Source organism: Ranitomeya imitator, chromosome 1, assembly GCF_032444005.1.
Source record: "Ranitomeya imitator isolate aRanImi1 chromosome 1, aRanImi1.pri, whole genome shotgun sequence".
NCBI lineage: Eukaryota > Metazoa > Chordata > Amphibia > Anura > Dendrobatidae > Ranitomeya > Ranitomeya imitator.
Window position 1 is genome coordinate 869543670 of NC_091282.1, and position 19409 is coordinate 869563078.

The 19409-nt window shown below is 42.7% G+C and overlaps 1 protein-coding gene across 3 annotated transcripts in view; it reads right to left on the reverse strand.

The window, feature by feature from the left end:
• Nucleotides 1-19409, reverse strand: part of SLC20A2 (solute carrier family 20 member 2) — a 130809-nt gene that overhangs the window by 17523 nt on the left and 93877 nt on the right. For all 3 annotated transcript variants that reach the window (XM_069742699.1, XM_069742690.1, XM_069742707.1), the window contains exons 3-6: nucleotides 16139-16279; nucleotides 7181-7266; nucleotides 1812-1908; nucleotides 1299-1418 (exon numbers count right to left, since the gene is read on the reverse strand). In XM_069742699.1, coding sequence (XP_069598800.1) covers nucleotides 1299-1418; nucleotides 1812-1908; nucleotides 7181-7266; nucleotides 16139-16279 — 444 coding nt within the window. The remainder of the gene's footprint in view (nucleotides 1-1298; nucleotides 1419-1811; nucleotides 1909-7180; nucleotides 7267-16138; nucleotides 16280-19409) is intronic.

The window sequence follows — 19409 nt, forward strand, 5'->3', positions numbered from 1 at the left end:
ATATGCATGGTTCTTATAAAAAAAATTCTACTTACCTTCCCTGTGCGCCCTCGCTGAATCTCGTTCCTGCACCAGCAGCTCTTCCGACCGAGCGATCACATTTCCCCGCTCATTAACGTAATGAATATTCATTCCACACCTATGGGAGTGGAGAGGGGTGAATCCTCATTGTCTTAGGCTACTTTCACACTTACCGTTAACTGCAATCCGTCACAATGCGTCGTTTTGCAGAAAAAACGCATCCTGCAAAAGTGCTTGCAGGATGCGTTTTTTCCCCATAGACTTGTATTGACGACGCATTGCGACGGATTGCCACACGTCGCATCCGTCGTGCGACGGATGCGTCGTGCTTTGGCGGACCGTCGGGAGCAAAAAACGCTACATGTAACCCCGCACCTCACAATGGGGCAGCGGATGCGCCGGAGAAATGCATCCGCTGCCTCCGTTGTGCAGTGCGTTAAACGCTAGCGTCGGAATCTCTGCCCGACGCATTGCGACGGGGAGATTCCGACGCTAGTGTGAAAGTAGCCTTAATGAGCGGGGGACACGTGATCGTTCGGCAGGAAGCCTGGCACCGGAAGGAAATGCAGCGAGGGAGCGCAGGGAAGTAAGTAGGATGTGTGCTGGAAGCCAGCGGCTGCAACTGCGCCCGCTGCTAAAAAGAAATGAATATTCACTGTCAGCACAGTGAATATTAATTTCTCTTTAGCAGCGGGCACAGTTACAGCTGCAGCCACGGACTCCTGCCTCTGTGACCCGCTGCTCCCCCTCCGTCTTTCTGGGACAATGACTCGTGTATAAGCCGAATGTGCTGAAAAACTATCCTTATACATGAGTATATACGGCATTCCAATTTCATGTCAGATATTGAGAAAAACATGCATATGTGTCTTTTTATATAGTGTATGTAAACTTCTAGTTTCAACTGTACATTAGCATACCTCACTGGTACACCATTACATGTTCGGGTCTTCAAGAAAACATAGTGCATGGATAATTTTTTTTAAAATAGGAACCTATGGGTATAATGCAGGGTAATCCTTTGGAGGTATACATAGGGAAATCTTAAAGTATACCTGATTGACAATGCAAAATGCAGCATGGAAGCAACTTGGTTTCCTTAAGATGTGGGATTTGCTAAAGTAAAATATGTAGTATTTTTTCAGAGCTTATTTAAGTACTTATGCGCACAATGGATACCGAGGAATTCTGGAATTTGAGGTGTAGACATTTATATACAGAAATAATATTTTTAATATTTTCTGTAAAAACACAACCAAGAAAAAAGAAAAACATACTTGCTATTTTCTTTCTCATCCATGGGCAAACAAAAAACCACACTAACAAAGCAAATAAAATGGCAACGCCTATTGATAACAATGCGGTGGCCCACACAGGAAAGGTCTGAAGTCCTAGCACTGAAGATAGAGAAAAAGAAAATGTAAATATTAAATGATTGCGGTCAGATTGATCGAACACAATGTACCTTCTGCATACATTTCTATACAGATTAAAAGTGGACAGAACAAAAAAAAAACATTTGTTAATTATAGTAAGGCGATAAGACTATGAGAACTTCAAATCTTCTAGAAAAAAAAAAGAACATAATATAAATTCAAAAATAAGCCTATGGATTAAAATGCTTTTATCGAATATGTCCTCTGACGCAAGGCTGGACAAAACCCAGCGGGTGGTATCATTCAGCCTCTACCAAATATATAGATCTAGAGACTGGAAGTAGTCTTACTGTCCTAATCAGACAGTGCCCATGATACTTAATAGCATTAATTAAATGTGCAGTCGGTACTTACATGGGGCACCAGTGTATAAAATGGAAAATACATTAATGGCAATGGTAGCAGCATAAAATATTGGTAGTGCCCGTAGTCCATTGGGAACTGGATCCTCCTGCAAGACCAAAAACAGAATTTTCTTACTATGATATATTTACGGTAATCAAGGGCACACAAAGTAAATATGAGTAGTAAGTGAAACATTGGGTGAACCTTATCATACATGTCCAATTAAATGGCAGTTACGGTATATTTTATATGACACTACAACACCAAAAGGTGCCCATACATAATGTTGCATTATGGCAGTAAGGTGCCACCAAGCCAAAATGGTGCAGCAAGGCACAGATGAATTTATACGGTTTTGGACTGATTTTTTTGATGGAATGATTTGTAGAGGGAAAGCATAAAGTTTCAATGTGTATAATGGTATACGTTGTGAGGCTGCAAATAGTGTTTTGCTTGACTAAGGAACACACTATCACCTGGACTGCCTAGGAGCTTCCTAATATTAGATATGTGTAGATTGTTACAAGGCTGATGGAAATAAAAGCCTGTGCCCTCATTTTGATTACAATGTGGCAGAATAAGATCCTATCATTGCCATTTTTCCTGTTTTCTGGAGTAATTAGCTCCTTTTTAGTGGCTTTAGTATGTGCGCCATGTGCTCCAAGTTTTGTGCCACTTTTTAAGTTGTCTTTATTTCAGTATTTATGATCTGTATAAAAGTAACTCTTAACCCAGACGTTTCAGGCAAACTCATGAAATGCAACTTGCCAAATGCCAAACCTTTTAGTTGCATCTTACTCCAGTCCTTAACCGGAGAAAGGAGTCAGGCAAGATTTCCAATTTGGTGTATTTTTAAACAAACCTGCAACTTTTAAAAAGATTTCCAACTTTTGGGTGCTGAAAAGTCCCAAAACCGATTAAAGACAAAAATTAAGAGCATATTTTATTTTGCACGAAGTTTATGAAGCACGTGGTACCTTGTTGAAGAAATTTGGGCAAAAAAGGTCAGTGTATAAAGAAAGAGAAAAAACAAAACAAAACAGAAAAGAGACTCAAGGAATGGCAAACGATGAATTGGACCCATTGAGTATGACTGGCATAATTTTGGCTGATATATGGTATTCAAAATGCTGCAGAATATACAATGCTGTAAAGATGGGAAATTTCATCTGTATCGCCAAACACCTATGATGCACCATGTAAACCATTCCTGTTAGTATTCGTTTTTTTGGTATTTTGTAACTTTGCCACAGCTTAGATTTACTTTTGGCCATAGTGTAAGAACGCCAGACTATCGCACATGTGTGGGCTAGTAGGGTAGGACATCCCATATAATCACCACTGGTATGGAGTTCGCTTTGGACAGCCTCTACAGACAACCCCACATAGACAGACGCACACAATTATCTGAAATGACTGCATTCTGCCACCATTTCAGATGCCGCATGTTTAATGGTCACCGTGCCAGAACCCAACGGATTTCAAGTCAAAAAGACACAGCAGATCTTGCAATGTTTTATGGCTACTGATCAGGCCACAAAGCGAGTGTGAACACAGTCTGTATTCACGTGCAGTCAGTAAAGAAACATTAACCCTAGAAATGAATGAACGAAAACATGACCACATGGTTCATCATTCTGCAGGATCTTCTGCATGATCCCGAGACAATCAATCTTGTAGGACATGGATGTTAATCTCCTGCTCATCTCTCCCATTTGTGAAAAGTAAACTGATGAAATGGCAGAAACCAGCAAAACTGTAAATGCAGTTGTGTCTCCAATTTAGGCTGTAACAAGATCAGTACGCAACTTTTTATGGAGATTAATTCTATTTGTAAAGTGTAAAATGGTGTCAACATCCATTTGAAGGGCAAAAAATTAGATCTGGGTGGTCAAAAGTGTAAATTAATTTATTTCTGGAGGTCAATAGATTCAGCCCGCACAATAAAGCACAAATATGGAACAATGAACTAGTTTACATGACATTACAAAATGGGGCAAACCGCAGAAACGAAAAAAAAAAATGTAGTATTTCTATCATAACCTACATTGAAAAAAAAAATGGGGTTTATATATGTGATAATTTGATATTTTAAATATAATCCTGACAAAATATAAAATATACCAACACATTAAAAATGCAACATGGTATTCTGTACAACACAACCCAGTAACATTTATGTAAATGGATCAGTCACCAGATTTTACAATGCAAAGTTCATACCTTATTATATAGATTTTAGACCTGATGAGACTGAAAATATTTGCCAGAATAGTAGAATTATTCCTACTGAAAGGTTTCCTGCAAGATAATAAGATGAGCTGGACTCATCCAATGGCCACTTTAAAGGGAACCTGTCACCCCCAAAATCGAGGGTGAGCTAAAGGTACCGTTACACTAAACGATTTACCAATGATCACGACCAGCGATACGACCTGGCCGTGATCATTGGTAAGTCGTTGTGTGGTCGCTGGAGAGCTGTCACACAGACAGCTCTCCAGCGACCAACGATGCCGAAGTCCCAGGGTAACCAGGGTAAACATAGGGTTACTAAGCGCAAGGCCGCGCTTAGTAACCCGATGTTTACCCTGGTTACCATTGTAAATGTAAAAAAAAAAAAACCCAAAACACTACATACTTACATTCCGGAGTCTGTTACGTCCCCCGGCGTCAGCTTCCCGCACTGACTGTCAGCGCCGGCCGTAAAGCAGAGCACAGCGGTGACGTCACTGCTGTGCTTTACGGCCGGCGGTCACAGTCAGTGCGGGAAGCTGAAGGCGGGGGACGTGACAGACTCCAGAATGTGAGTATGTACTGTTTTTTTTTTCTTTACTTTTACAATGGTAACCAGGGTAAATATCGGGTTAATAAGCGCGGCCCTGCGCTTAGTATCCCGATATTTACCCTAGTTACCAGTGAACACATCGCTGGATCGGCGTCACACATGCCGATTCAGCGTTGACAGCGGGTGATCAGCGACCAAAAAAAAGTTCCTGATCATTCCCAGCGACCAACGATCTCCCAGCAGGGGCCTGGTCGTTGGTCGCTGTCACACAACGATTTCGTTAACGATATCGTTGCTACGTCACAAAAAGCAACGATATCGTTAAAGAAATCGTTATATGTGACGGTACCTTAAGCCTACCAGCATCAGGGGCTTATCTACAGCATTCTGGAATGCTGTAGATAAGCCCCCGATGTATCCTAAAAGATAAGAAAAAGAGGTTAGATTATACTCACCCAGGAGCGGTCCTGGTCCGGTCCGATGGGAGTCGCGGTCCGGTCCGGCACCTCCCATCTTCATCAGATGACGTCCTCTTCTGGTCTTCACACTGCAGCTCCGGCACAGGCGTACTTTGTCTGCCCTGTTCAGAGCAGAGCAAAGTACTGCAGTGCGCAGGCAGAATGCTGTAGATAAGCCCCTGATGCCAGTGGGCTTAGCTCACCCTTGATTTTGGGGGTGACAGGTTCCCTTTAATATCAGCCATGAAAAGGCTTTCATTGCTATTGAAACATGGATGCTCAATGTAAGTCAATCAAACACATCAGGTCTAAGAGACTTATTTAACAGCATATGCAGGTTATATTGCAAAATACGATAACATGAATTTACTGTCCGTTACACTCCACCTGCATTTGCTGCCAGAGCAAAGGAAAAATCTAAGCCCTCTTAATTTTCAATCCTCTACAAGCCCCTGCTGTCCCACATAACGCCTGCAATTGTCCCACATGGTATGGTCATGGGCAACAATCTGTCCGTCCGGTGGGTATTTCCAGACCATGCTTGGTGCCCAGTCTCTGACCGACGTAGATGACATCACCTGTGTCATCCATGCCTCCTCTGAAATGTTGTGAGAAGCTCCAAATACTACCCGAGCCAAATAAACTACAGTACAGCACTTAATTCCTTCCAACATATGCTGTATACAGACTACAGTGCAAAACATTAAGCCTCCACAAAAGACCACCACAGTGCATAACATAGTACCTCTCTAAAAGGGCCAAGTAAACACCAGAGAGAAGCTAAACTTACCTTCTTAAAAGCTCTAAAATAACACAACATTTCTTATGGGAAGCAGCAAAACATCACAGTGTAGCACAAAATACCTACAAAAAAGCACTAAAATATCACACTGAAGCATAAAATGCCTCCTAACAAGAACCAAGTCCCACAATGCAGTTTTAATTACTAGTGATGAGCGAACGTTTGTTTGTTAAGCAATCCCCGCATATGTTGTGGATGTCTGAAAGCCACAAATCATGGAGCTGCAGGCACTCGGACATATTATTCAAGCACGCCCAAGGTTCTTGGATAACATGTTATCTGATATTGACAAGTGAGCGTGCTCAAGTACCTAACTAAAAGCAACAAAAACTTAAGTGTAGCACAACATACCTCCACAAAAGCATCACACATATACCTCAGTGCTGTATAAAACCCTACCCAGAAGTGCCAAATACCAAGTTGTAGTACTAAATGCCTCCCCATAAGCCTTAAACACCGACAATGCAGCACCACAAGCATCAGCATTATCCCTCTTCCCAACCAAAAGCAGCAGTGTCAGACTCTCCACTTACAACTCTGCTCCTCTGGCAGCAGCATTATCCCCCTTTCTCTACAGCATTGGCCCACTTTCTACCCTTCTGCAGCTGGCAACAAATGGTGGTAAAATTTCCAACCTTTCCCGGCAGCAACTGGCCCCTTCCCACACCTGCGGCGGCACAGTCCCCATTCCCACCCCTGCGGCAGCACTGTCCTCCTTCCCTTACCTGTGGCGGCACTGTCCCCCTTCCCACACCTGTGGCGGCACTGTCCTTTCCGACACCTTCGGCGGCACTGTCCTCCTTCCCACACCTGTGGCGGCACTGTCCCCCTTCCCACACCTGCGGCGGCACTGTCCCCCTTCCCACACCTGCGGCGGCACAGTTCCCCTTCCCACACCTGCGGTGGCACTGTCCCCCTTCCCACACCTGCGATTCATCGTATTTCAGTTGATGTCTTGCATTAGAATTTTAAGTCCAAAATGAACCAAACAGGATTAAAGAAAACGTACAAGGGAAAGAGCTACAACTTCATCCATGTTTTGTGTGTCTCACTTTTTTTGTCACGAGAATTAAATTAGTAAATATTCTGTGCCACTACATTGTGTTGGTTAGAAGAATTACGCACTGCAGTGGTTTGGCGACATTTTTATACTAGTCTTAGTATGTTCCTCACACTGTCTCACCATCACATAAATACAATGGTGGTCAGAGACCTTCTGCCGGAGCCTAGGTACTCCATTTTAGTCAATATTCATTAGCACATTGCATTTCTTTTTTGCCAACATCCTTCTCTTTATTTACTGCATCTGCAGGGATATGACCTGTTGATTTACCTTATTCAAGATGAAAAATTTAATCAACATAAAGAGACCACCAGACATCAGACCGGAGAGCAGAGGTGAAATGAACCAAGAGGAAACTGCAATGAAGAAATAAAAGCAGGGAGATTAGAAGAGGTTTTCTACCAAAATACATGAAACACAATATAAAGACACCTTGGAAAATAGCATCCGCCGGATATTCTCAAGGCTAAGACGTTCACTCACGGCGATATGGTTAGCTAGATGCACACATGCATTCTAATGAATATTGCTATGCAGCTCACACCACACTGTGCTTTACTACATGCGCTGAAAGACCTTGTAGACAAAGCTCAGAAATGCACCTTTAAATGGAAAGATAATTATCACTGTGAAATATCGGCAAAAGATATATGTTTTACGTATTAATGGATACAGGCTCCTCTACACATTATGCCTTGCTATGATCACAGCATTAAAAGGGAATCTCTCACCAGCTTTTACTAACCCATCTGCGGGCAGTATAGTGTAGAGAGACACCCTTCAACTCCAGCAAAATATTACTTACCTTGCTGCTTGTCATTTTTATGAAGTCAGAGTTTTTTGGTGGAGTCGGTATATAATGGACCGACTCCTAAAATATATAATACATTGGGTACAGTAGCACAATACAGGATGTGCTGTAAAAGTTTTCCTAAGAATTTGGGAAAGCTATGAAATGTCCTATAAATGTCTGTTCTGTTCCTGATCTAAGGATCTCGGCTTTTAGTTGAGATGAATCTGTGCTGAACTTTATGCACATGCTCAGTAGTGACCAGTGCTGGGGGGTCCTGGGTAGGGGAAATTGAGGAATCGGAGGTTTGGCTTACCAAATCCACAGCCCTGTCTAAGTTAATGAAACCTAAACTTATTCTAGGTAAATAATTTTACAACATTTTCAATTTTTTTTTTTTAGAATTTTCAGATTTCCTTTATGCTTCAAATTCCTACCACTTTCAGGATACTAGTTTGATGACCGTGTCTAATATCACTTCTGTTTACATACTAAGGGTGGGTGCAGACTACAGGAAACAGATACCCTCTATAAAGCAAAGAATAGAAACAAAAGATATTAGACAGCGTTACAACTTTTCATTGTTTCTGCGATCAATGATTACAGCATGCAATTTGTGTCAAATGAGAGCGAGTTGGTCTAAACTGCACTTCATCTCATGCTTAGATAGCTAATCTGTCTTGCCCCTAATGTGTCATATAGCATACATAATTATATATATATATATATATATATATATATATATATATATATATATATATATATATATATATATATATATATATATATATATATATATATATATATATAAAAACTAACTATACAAGTAACCTATGATCAGAAAATTACCTATTGTTTAAATCAGGTTTTTTGTATTATACATACAGTGGGGAAAATAAGCATTTGATACACTGACAATTTTGCAAGTTTTCCCACCTGCAAGGCTGAATGCCCACGACCTGGAACTACCAGTGCTTTGAACGCAACGCATGTTTTCTACGTCCGAAGTGCTGCCTCCAACTGAACGAAATTGAGAATTTGACATGCTGCAGTCTGGAAAGACGCGCCGCAAGTAAGTGTCCACGGGCGTCTGTGCATGCAGAGTGGACATGGGATTTCTTGAAATCCCATCCACTATGTTGTCACATCTGGCAACTGCTGGTTTGACGCTGCATAAATACACATCATCAAAATCGCATCAGTTCCTGACCGTGAGCACATACTCCAAAGAATGGAGAGGTCAGTAATTTTTATCGTAGGTACACTTCAACTGTGAGAGACAGAATCTAAAAATAAAAAATAACATTGTATATTTTTTAAATAATTGCATTTTATTGCATGACATAAGTATTTGATCACCAACCAGCAAGAATTCGGACTCTCACAGACCTGTTAGGTTTTCTTTAAGAAGTCCTCCTACTCTGCACTCATTACCTGTATTACTTGCATCTGTTTGAACTTGTTACCTGTATAGAAGACATCTGTCAACACAATCAATCACACTCCAACCTCTTCACCATGGCCAAGACCAAACAGCTGTCTGAGGACAAATTGTAGACCTGCACAAATCTGGGATGGGCTACAAGACAGTAGGCAAGCAGCTTGGTGGGAAGGCAACAACTGTTGGCACAATTATTAGAATTTGAAGAACATGACTGTCACTCTCCCTCGGTCTGGGGCTCCGTGCAAGATCTCGCCTTGTGGGGGTAAAGAGGATTCTAAGAAAGGTCAAGAATCAGAACAGAACTACATGGGAGGAACTGGCCAATGACCTTTAGAGAGCTGGGACCACAGTCTCCAACATTATGGTTAACATTCTGATTAACACACTACACCATGTATTAAAATCCTGCAGGGCACCTAAGGTTCCCCTGCTCAAGACAGCAAGTGTACAGGCCTAATTGAAGTTCGCGAATGTCCATCTGGATGATCCAAAGAAGGCACGGGAGGAGGTCATGTGGTCAGATGAGACCAAAATAGAACTTTTTGGCATCAACTCCACTCACCGTGTTTGGGGGAAGAATGATTAGTACAACCCCAAGAACACCGCCCCAACCGTGAAGCATGGCATGGGAAACATCATACTTTGGGTGTGCTTTTCTGCAAAGGGGACAGGACAACTGCACCGTATCGAAAGGAGGATGGGTGGCGTCAAGTATAGTGATATTTTGGCCAACAACGTCCTTGCCTCAATAAAAGCATTGAAGATGAGTCATGGCTGGGTCTTCCAGTAGGTCAATGACCTGAAACACAGCCAGGTCAACTAAGGAGTGACTCCTTAAGAAGAGTTTCATGGTCCTCTAGACCTGAACCCAATAGAAAATGTTTGGAAGGAGCTCAAACTCAATTTTGCCCAGCAACAGCCCTCAAACCTGAGGGTATGTGCCCACGGTCAGGAACCGTCAGCGCTTTGAATGTAGCACATGTCCGCTGCGTCCAAAGCGCTGCCGGCTATTGAACAGGCGATTCCTCAAGTATTCATTAAACCGTGCGGAATCACAGCGTTCAATACATTGTACGGGTGACATTTATCTTGCGGAGGCTCACGTCTCTGCAAGGTAAATTGACATGCTGTGGTCTAGAAAGACGCGCTGCATGTCCGTCTCGGCGGGTGATGAGCAGGCATCTCAGCACGCATAGTGGGCATGAGATTTCTTGAAATCCTGTCTACTATGCTGTAACAGCTGATCGCTGTGAGAAATGTCTGTTCTCTGTAATTGTAAACAAAGGTTTCTCTACCGAATATAAAGTTCTGTTTTTCTATTGTATCAAATATTTATTTTATGCAATAAAATGCAAATTAATTTGTAAACAAAAAAAAAAAAATCATACAATGTGATTTTATGGTTATCTTTAGATTCTGTCTCTCACAGTTGAAGTGTACCTACGATAAAATTTAAAGACCTCTCCATTCTTTGTAGGTGGGAAAACTTACAAAATCAGCAGTGTATCAAATACTAACTTATTTTCCCCCACTATATATTTAAAAAAATAAATTGCATTTTTCCCCAAATCATGATTGTATGAAAAAAAAAAAAAATCATAATCTTGTAATTTCCACAGTGCCCACTGGGGATTTTTTTTTGTTTAAGGTACCATCACACTCAGCAACTTTGCAATGAGAACGACAACGATCCGTGACGTTGCAGCGTCCTGGATAGCGATCTCGTTGTGTTTAAGGGTACCGTCACACAGTGGCATTTTGATCGCTACGACGGCACGATTCATGACGTTCGAGCGATATATCCGTGACGTTCCAGCGATCTCGCTGTGTCTGACACGCTCCTGCGATCAGGGACCCCGCTGAGAATTGTACGTCGTAGCAGATCGTTTGAAACTTTCTTTCGTCGTCTAGTGTCCCGCTGTGGCGACATGATCGCATGGTGTAACAAAGGTGTGCACGATTTTGTATACGATGTGCGCATAGTAACCAACAGCTTCTACATCATACGTCATGAAATTATCGCTCCAGCGTCGTACATTGCAAAGTGTGACAGAAGTCTACGACGCTGGAGCGATATTGTTACGATGCTGGAGCGTCACGAATCGTGCAGTCGTAGCGATCAAAATGCCACTGTGTGACGGTACCCGCAGCAGCGATCTGTATCCCGATGTGATATCGCTGGTCGGAGCTAGAACTCCAGAACTTTATTTGGTCGTCAGGTCGGCGTGTATCGTCATGTTTGACATCAAAAGTAACTATGCCAGCAACGTTTTACATGGAGCTAACAACCAGCGAGAGCGATAAGTACGTCACTGGATCGCTCCTGCATTGTTCTGGAGTTGCTGTGTTTGACGTCTCTACTGCGACCTAAACAGCGACGCTCCAGCGATCGGCTCGTTGTCTATATCGCTGCAGCGTCGCTGACTGTGACGGTACCTTTAGACTCATACTTCCTGTCCTTTTCAGAAGTATACAGCAGTTTCCTTATCATCAGAGGCAGGATTACAATGACAGATAACACTCCTATACACAGCTGATAACACAGGATCCAACAATTACAAGAGGCAATGTAACAGCTGACTCTGCTCCCTTCACAATAAAGGTACCGTCACATTTAGCGACGCTGCGGCGATCTAGACAACGATCCCGATCGCTGCAGCGTCGCTGTGTGGTCGCTGGAGAGCTGTCACACAGACAGCTCTCCAGCGACCAACTATGCGAAGTCCCCTGGTAACCAGGGTAAACATCGGGTTACTAAGTGCAGGGCCGCGCTTAGTAACCCGATGTTTACCCTGGTTACCAGCGTAAACGTAAAAAAAAACAAACACTACATACTTACATTCTGGTGTCTGTCCCCTGGCGCTGTGCTTCTATGCACTGACTGTGAGTGCCAGCCGGAAAGCACAGCGGTGACGGTTACGGTGGCGGTTACCAGTGAAGACATCGCTGAATCGGCGTCACACACGGGTTGCTAGCGATATCGTTCAGTGTGACGGTACCTTAACTTTTGTACACATTCATTAGACACTTAAAAAAACAAACAAAAACAGATAGGGTTGGGGTCTATTCATTGTGGCTAAAGGTACCTTCACACTGAACAACTTAACAACGATATCGCTAGCGATCCGTGACGTTGCAGCGTCCTGGATAGCGATATCGTTGTGTCTGACACGCAGCAGCGATCTGGACCCTGCTGTGACATCGTTGGTCGGAGCAGAAAGGCCAGAACTTTATTTCGTTGCTGGATCACCCGCAGACATCGCTGAATCGGCGTGTGTGACGCTGATTCAGCGATGTCTTCACTGGTAACCAGGGTAAACATCGGGTTACTAAGCGCAGGGCCGCGCTTAGTAACCCGATGTTTACCCTGGTTACCATTGTAAATGTAAAAAAAAAAACAGTACATACTTACATTCCGGTGTCTGTCCCCTCGCCGTCAGCTTCCCGCACTGATTGTGAGCGCCGGCCGGCCGTAAAGCACAGCGGAGACGTCACCCCTCTGCTTTACGGCCGGCCGGCGCTCACAGTCAGTGCGGGAAGCTGAGGCCGGCGGACAGACACCGGAATGTAAGTATGTAGGGTTTGTTTTTTTTACATTTACAATGGTAACCAGGGTAAACATCGGGTTACTAAGCGCGGCCCAGCGCTTAGTAACCCGATGTTTACCCTGGTTACCAGGGGACTTTGGCATCGTTGGTCGCTGGAGAGCTGTCTGTGTGACAGCTCTCCAGCGACCACACAGCGACGCTGCAGCGATCGGCATCGTTGCCTATATCGCTGCAGCGTCGCTTAATGGGACGGTACCTTAAAGTACAAGTGTTTTCAGAAAGAAGGCAAGAGTCTAAAAAAGCCCCAGAGGCCACAATATGAAAAGAGCAAGATTTATATCACTTATTTTAATACCTACTAGGCTATATATATATATATATATATATATATATATATATATATATATATATATATATATATATATATATATATATATATATATATATATATATAGTGTATGTATGTATGAATGAATGTATCTATATTCTATATATCTTGTTTTTATTTTATATCTTGTTTTTTGATTATATATATATATATCCAACTGATTAAACCTACCCACGTAAATCAGGACTTGCAAAGAACACAAAGGACTCAAGCAAATTCGTTCATTTTTTTCAAAAATGGAAGATTCCTCCACCAAATCTCTTAACTTTCAAGTAGAATGGATTCCAAGATAGTTTGGAACCCTAATGAACTTATTAAATAGGAAACGAACATTCCCAACCGAAAAGTTCAGAAATAATTCAGGTAATACAATCCTCCTTGAGAGCTCTGAAAGCCTTCAAAGTTTAATTTCATCATAGAGGAAAGCTAGAGAAATCAGAGAACTCAAAAACGGATGCATTTTTACATCAATTAACATTTAGAATGGGACATGAAAAAGAAACTGAACTTTAACTAGCGGTCCCTCGATCACATTAGACATAAAACAGGAAGAATTAGTGAGGAACATGTTCAGTATTAGACAAGAAAGACGGAAATGCTGAATCCATAAAAGTCTATTTCTGCCAGCATTCTGTAAAACAGAAATACCACAGATTAGGTTTTGAAAAAACTTACTTCTTTAAGTAATGGAACTCACTAGGGACTAATCTCACAAAATAGACAAAAGTAAAGGGTGCAAATAAAACGCTAAGAATTAAGTGCAATAAAATGAGCTGCCCATAGATGGTCACTTTAAAGCCATAACTATCGCTATAGAAGGCTGTAAAGAAGTCTGAAATCTTCAGAAATTTGTGATTTTTTTTTAACTTGGAATTTTTTTAACATATATTTATGTGTTTTATAACATAAAATTAAAAAAAAAATTGTATGTAGCAAAACTCCATAGTACATTCCATATTCGGAGCATGCCATGTTGTAGTAAGGTCACCCCAGCTTCAAAGCGTTATCAAGCAAAATGCACTGTGCGCAAAGATATATATTTTAATAGAACTATCAGCAAACATCTGGCATCAATGAATCAGCATTGCTAAACTAAAAAATAATAAAAAAAAAAAAAAAAACGGAGGAAAAACCACAAGCAGCGTATGCATCTAGCCTGGGGTATGCGCACACAAGGCGCTCCACAACGTGCCTGAAAGATCTCAATAAACAAAAGGGAATGAACATGTGCCCTGCAATGTAAAATAAAAACCTTGCTGTGTACATCCGTTTAGTCTTTTCAACACCTTTCAACAGCTTCAGGTTTCCAAAGGTGTAAAGAGATTTAAAAGTAACGACCAGACCATTCTTCAGGCAAGAAAAACGACCTGAAAGATGATGCTTCATGAGAAACTCTGCCGGCTTTCGTCTGAAATGTCTTCCTGTAGCAAAGCCCTGAGGGTACGCCGGCATTAAAAAGCGGCTGTGTGCACATGCCCTTATGTGAAAACGCACCACCTTTCTGTTAGAAAACGACTTGCTATTCATGACAATTAATATGGCAATTCAGATCCACATAACGCCTTTGGTACATGGCTACACCCAAAAAAAAAAAAAAAAACAACAAGCTGAAGACATGGAACCTGTAATTTTAATTCCTTTTAAAGTGGATCTGTCAGAATATTTCACATTACAACCAAACATAATTTTATAGATCTCTTGGATCTGATGGATGTACCTCGAGAACACAATGGAAGAAAAACTGCGTCCAAATTTTGGTGAAATCTTCAAACCTCCATTTATTCAGCCATAGTTGAATCTATGGCAGAATAAATGGAGGTTTGAAATTTTCACCTAAATTTGGACGCAGTCAATTTATTTATTGAATTTTTTCCAAGTGGACCCCTTGGAGCTTCTGTGATGGTGTGTCCACCTTTGGGCCTGTGTGCCCTTTGTAATTGTCCAACCACCTTTGGCCTGTGTGCCCTTAGTAAATTGTCCAACCACCTTTGGCCTGTGTGCCCTTAGTAATTGTCCAACCACCTTTGGCCTATGTGCCCTTTGCAATTGTCCAACCACCTTTGGCCTGTGTGCCCTTAGTAATTGTCCGATCACCTTTGGCCTGTGTGCCCTTAGTAATTGTCCAACCACCTTTGGCCTGTGTGCCCTTTGCAATTGTCCAACCACCTTTGGCCTGTGTGCCCTTAGTAAATTGTCCAACCACCTTTGGCCTGTGTGCCCTTAGTAATTGTCCAATCACCTTTGGCCTGTGTGCCCTTAGTAATTGTCCAACCACCTTTGGCCTGTGTGCCCTTTGCAATTGTCCAACCACCTTTGGCCTGTGTGCCCTTTGCAATTGTCCAACCACCTTTGGCCTGTGTGCCCTTTGTATTTGTCCAACCACCTTTGGCCTGTGTGCCCTTAGTAAATTGTCCAACCACCTTTGGCCTGTGTGCCCTTTGTATTTGTCCAACCACCTTTGACCTGTGTGCCCTTAGTAATTGTCCAACATTGTGTGCTGCGAGCCACCTTAATTTTTTTACTTTGAGAAACGATCCCAGAATGCCTGTATAATCCTTTTTGAAAGTTTGGACTCGATCACAGCCCACCCAGCTCAACTGGCAGCTTTTATATGTCCCTCATACTGCTCAGTATAAGCTGTAGTTATCTATCATGTTGGGAGGGCAGATATAGAAAATGCTTATTACTTTTCAACGTAAATACACCAGCTTCATGAGGTACAAAACCTATTTACTAATATTTGCAGTTTGCACTGAGAAATCTGCTGACAGATCTGCTTTAAGTACAGTAAGGAGCCTTCTAAAAAGAAACTGTCATGCTGTTCTCTTGAAAAGCAACATGCACACCATCTTGAACAGTATTTAAAAAGACCTGAAAGTATTTCTTACCTGCAATTTGAGAAATATGTAGTTTTGTGTTTTTAAAGGGAAACTATGTAAAACATTGGCCCCCTTCCATTATATGTTTTTAGAAAAAAAAAAAGTCTACTATATTTTGACCAGATATTTCTAGGAACGTTTTCCACATACCCTCACTCATAAAAGGAAATGTCAATTACCAATCTTGACAAGCTGCATCCACTGTACACTGTGTGAACCGATAGCAACAAGAGAGAAGCCAATGGTTGCTCCCACTATACAATGTGTCCCGGAGATTGGAAGCTTCAGGAACGATGCGATCAACTGCCACACAGCCGAACCTGCCAAGAGAACGATACGGTTAACATCACAAACATGAGATATCACAAGCCTTCAGTTTTCAGATGATTCTTTCTTGACCCAATCTGGCTACCGCTCTTTAGCCTCTACAGAAACTACCCTTACTAAAGACTAACAGCTAAACCCACTGGCTATGACTCCTTTCTGATTGCCCTGGATCTCTGCTGTATTTAACATCCAACACCACCAACTCTTCCTCACGATGCTTCGCTCTATCTTGGTTCTCCTCCTACCTCGCAGAACTTTCCTTCAGTGGACCTTAGGCTGGCTCTTCTCCTACCTTTTTCCATTACTGTTGTGATTTCTCAGGGATCAGTCCAAGGTGCCGCTTTTCTCTATAGACCACCCTAATTGTTTAAATGGAAGAGGCTACAAGAAGACAATTCAGTTCTATTCTCCCAGCAGCCCCATGCTTCCAATCAGGGCAGCACAGGGAGCTGCAACAGTCACAGCACTGTAATCATACCCCTGCGGCTTGTCTGACAGCCAGAACTGCACCCTGTATGGGGGGCAAGCCATCAAACAACGTGCCAGGGAGTGGTAACAGCATGGTAACCATCAGTACCATGAGCAGCCCCCATGGCTGGAAGAAAGTGACTGCAAGGAGAATCTGTACAACTTAATTTCTCCTGTCCTGCACTCACTATTCCATTTAGACTGCCATACATGCTTAGAAGTGAGTTTACCTGCAGATTATCAGAATAGCCATAGATTTATAGGTCACTTTTGCGGACATCTGCGTAACCATTTTGCCAAAACAGCCATACTCTTTATACTCTTTGTTGATATAGGCAGTTCGTAATATAAAAAGGAATCTGTCAGCAGGTTTGTTTTGCTACCTCATCTGAGAGCAGGGTAATTAGGAAGAGAGACCCCAATTCCAACAATGTATCACTTACTAGCTGCAGTAGCTGTGATAGAGTTTTTAGATGTAGCAAAGCTTATAAAGATGACCCCACCCACATCATAGCTTTATATTGTATATTGACAGTGAGCTGCTTATCAGAGGAGGTGGTGTGTTGGGACCAGGAAGCACATGAGCTGTAGTCCTCTATTATTAATATCTTGCTTAAAAAAACAAACAAAAAAAAACACTCATTGCGTTGAAACCACAGCAGACAGAGTAATAAGTGACATCCCTGAAATCTGTGTATCAGCACCTACCTCATGCTACCTCAGATTAGTCTAGCCTGCTGACGGATTTAAACTAAACTTAAAGGGAATCTGTCACCACTTTTTTGGAATATCATGTTAAAATATCATTCGATTCAGTGTTACCTATGTATTACGACAGTACTTTTGATACCCCTTGACTCCCCAACTTTGATCAATAAATACCATTTATATTCCTCCAGCGGTGTATGTAAATCTGCCCGCTGCGAAGGGAAGGGCTTATTGTTAGTCTCCACCCCCCCTCCTCGGCTTGCTGTACGTACTAGTATCTGTGAATATCACAGATCGTGTAGAATAACCGCACATGCGCAATCAAATGGGCTTTTGCGCATGCGCAGTATGCTTTGCCGCAATACTTCCAGGCCGTAGAACATAATGGCGTATGCGCAATAATGATTTTATGCTTTTCCCACTATTGGGCAAAGCATACTGCGCACGTGCGAAAGACCATTTGAATGCGCATGAGCAATAACAGTACGCGATCGCAGTAATTACCCAAAAGAAATGCGTAGAGCAAAACAAGGGGGACGGACAATAAGCCCCGCCCATCAGACCGAGCAGATTTTCATACACTGCAGGAGGACTATAAACGGTATTTATTGATCAGCGGTGGGGGTGTCAAAAATACTGTTATAATGCATAGGGGGCACTGAATTGAGTGATATTTTTACATGACATGCCAAAAAAGTGGTGACAGACTCCCTTTAAGAGTTCAGCCACTTTCTCATGTTAGTGCAGCGTTCTTCACAAACGAGGCAGCACTTCGGTCCATAAAATGGCAGCAGCAGAGAAGCATGTAACCAGCCTCCTCTCTTCCAGAAAAGCAGCTGGAGGAAACTGATGGACCGGTCTGGTCCCATGCTCCTCCACCAGCAGCCACTACATGTACAGACATGTGCAATCTGTCAGGTTATCTGCCCTTTATTGTCCGATGACGCTACACCAATCTCTTGTGGACTAGCAGCTACCAGACAACAGTTTTAAACATAGATGGATTTTATTCAGAAGATCGTGGTCAGTCATTGGTCGATAGATATTAAAATTCATCTGACGAAAGAATGATTGGGTTGAAATTGGCCATTTTGATCAATGCTAGACTAGCCTCCCAAAGCACCACCAATAACTTACAAAGGCCAATTAATGCATTAGAAGAAAGTCCTTAATGTAATTTTTTAATGCGTCACTATTCATATGCTAATCAGCTGAACTAGTCCAGCCTTAAGGCCCCGTCACACATAGCGAGATCGCTAGCGAGATCGCTGCTGAGTCACAAGTTTTGTGACGCAACAGCGATCTCAGTAGCGATCTCGCTATGTGTGACACGTTCCAGCGATCAGGCCCCTGCTGTGAGATCGCTGGTCGTGTCGGAATGGCCTGGGCCATTTTTTGATCGTTGAGGTCCCGCTGACATCGCTGAATCGGCGTGTGTGACGCCGATTCAGCGATGTCTTCGCTGGTAACCAGGGTAAACATCGGGTAACTAAGCGCAGGGCCGCGCTTAGTAACCCGATGTTTACCCTGGTTACCATCCTAAAAGTAAAAAAACAAACGCTACATACTTACCTATCGCTGTCTGTCCTCGGCGCTCTGCTTCTCTGGTCTGGCTGTGAGCGCCGGTCAGCCGGAAAGCAGAGCGGTGACGTCACCGCTCTGCTTTCCGGCCGCTGTGCTCACAGCCAGACCAGAGAAGCAGAGCACCGAGGACAGACAGCGATAGGTAAGTATGTAGCGTTTGTTTTTTTTTACTTTAACGATGGTAACCAGGGTAAACATCGGGTTACTAAGCGCGGCCCTGCGCTTAGTTACCCGATGTTTACCCTGGTTACCGGGGACCTCGGGATCGTTGGTCGCTGGAGAGCTGTCTGTGTGACAGCTCTCCAGCGACCAAACAGCGACGCTGCAGCGATCCGGATCGTTGTCGGTATCGCTGCAGCGTCG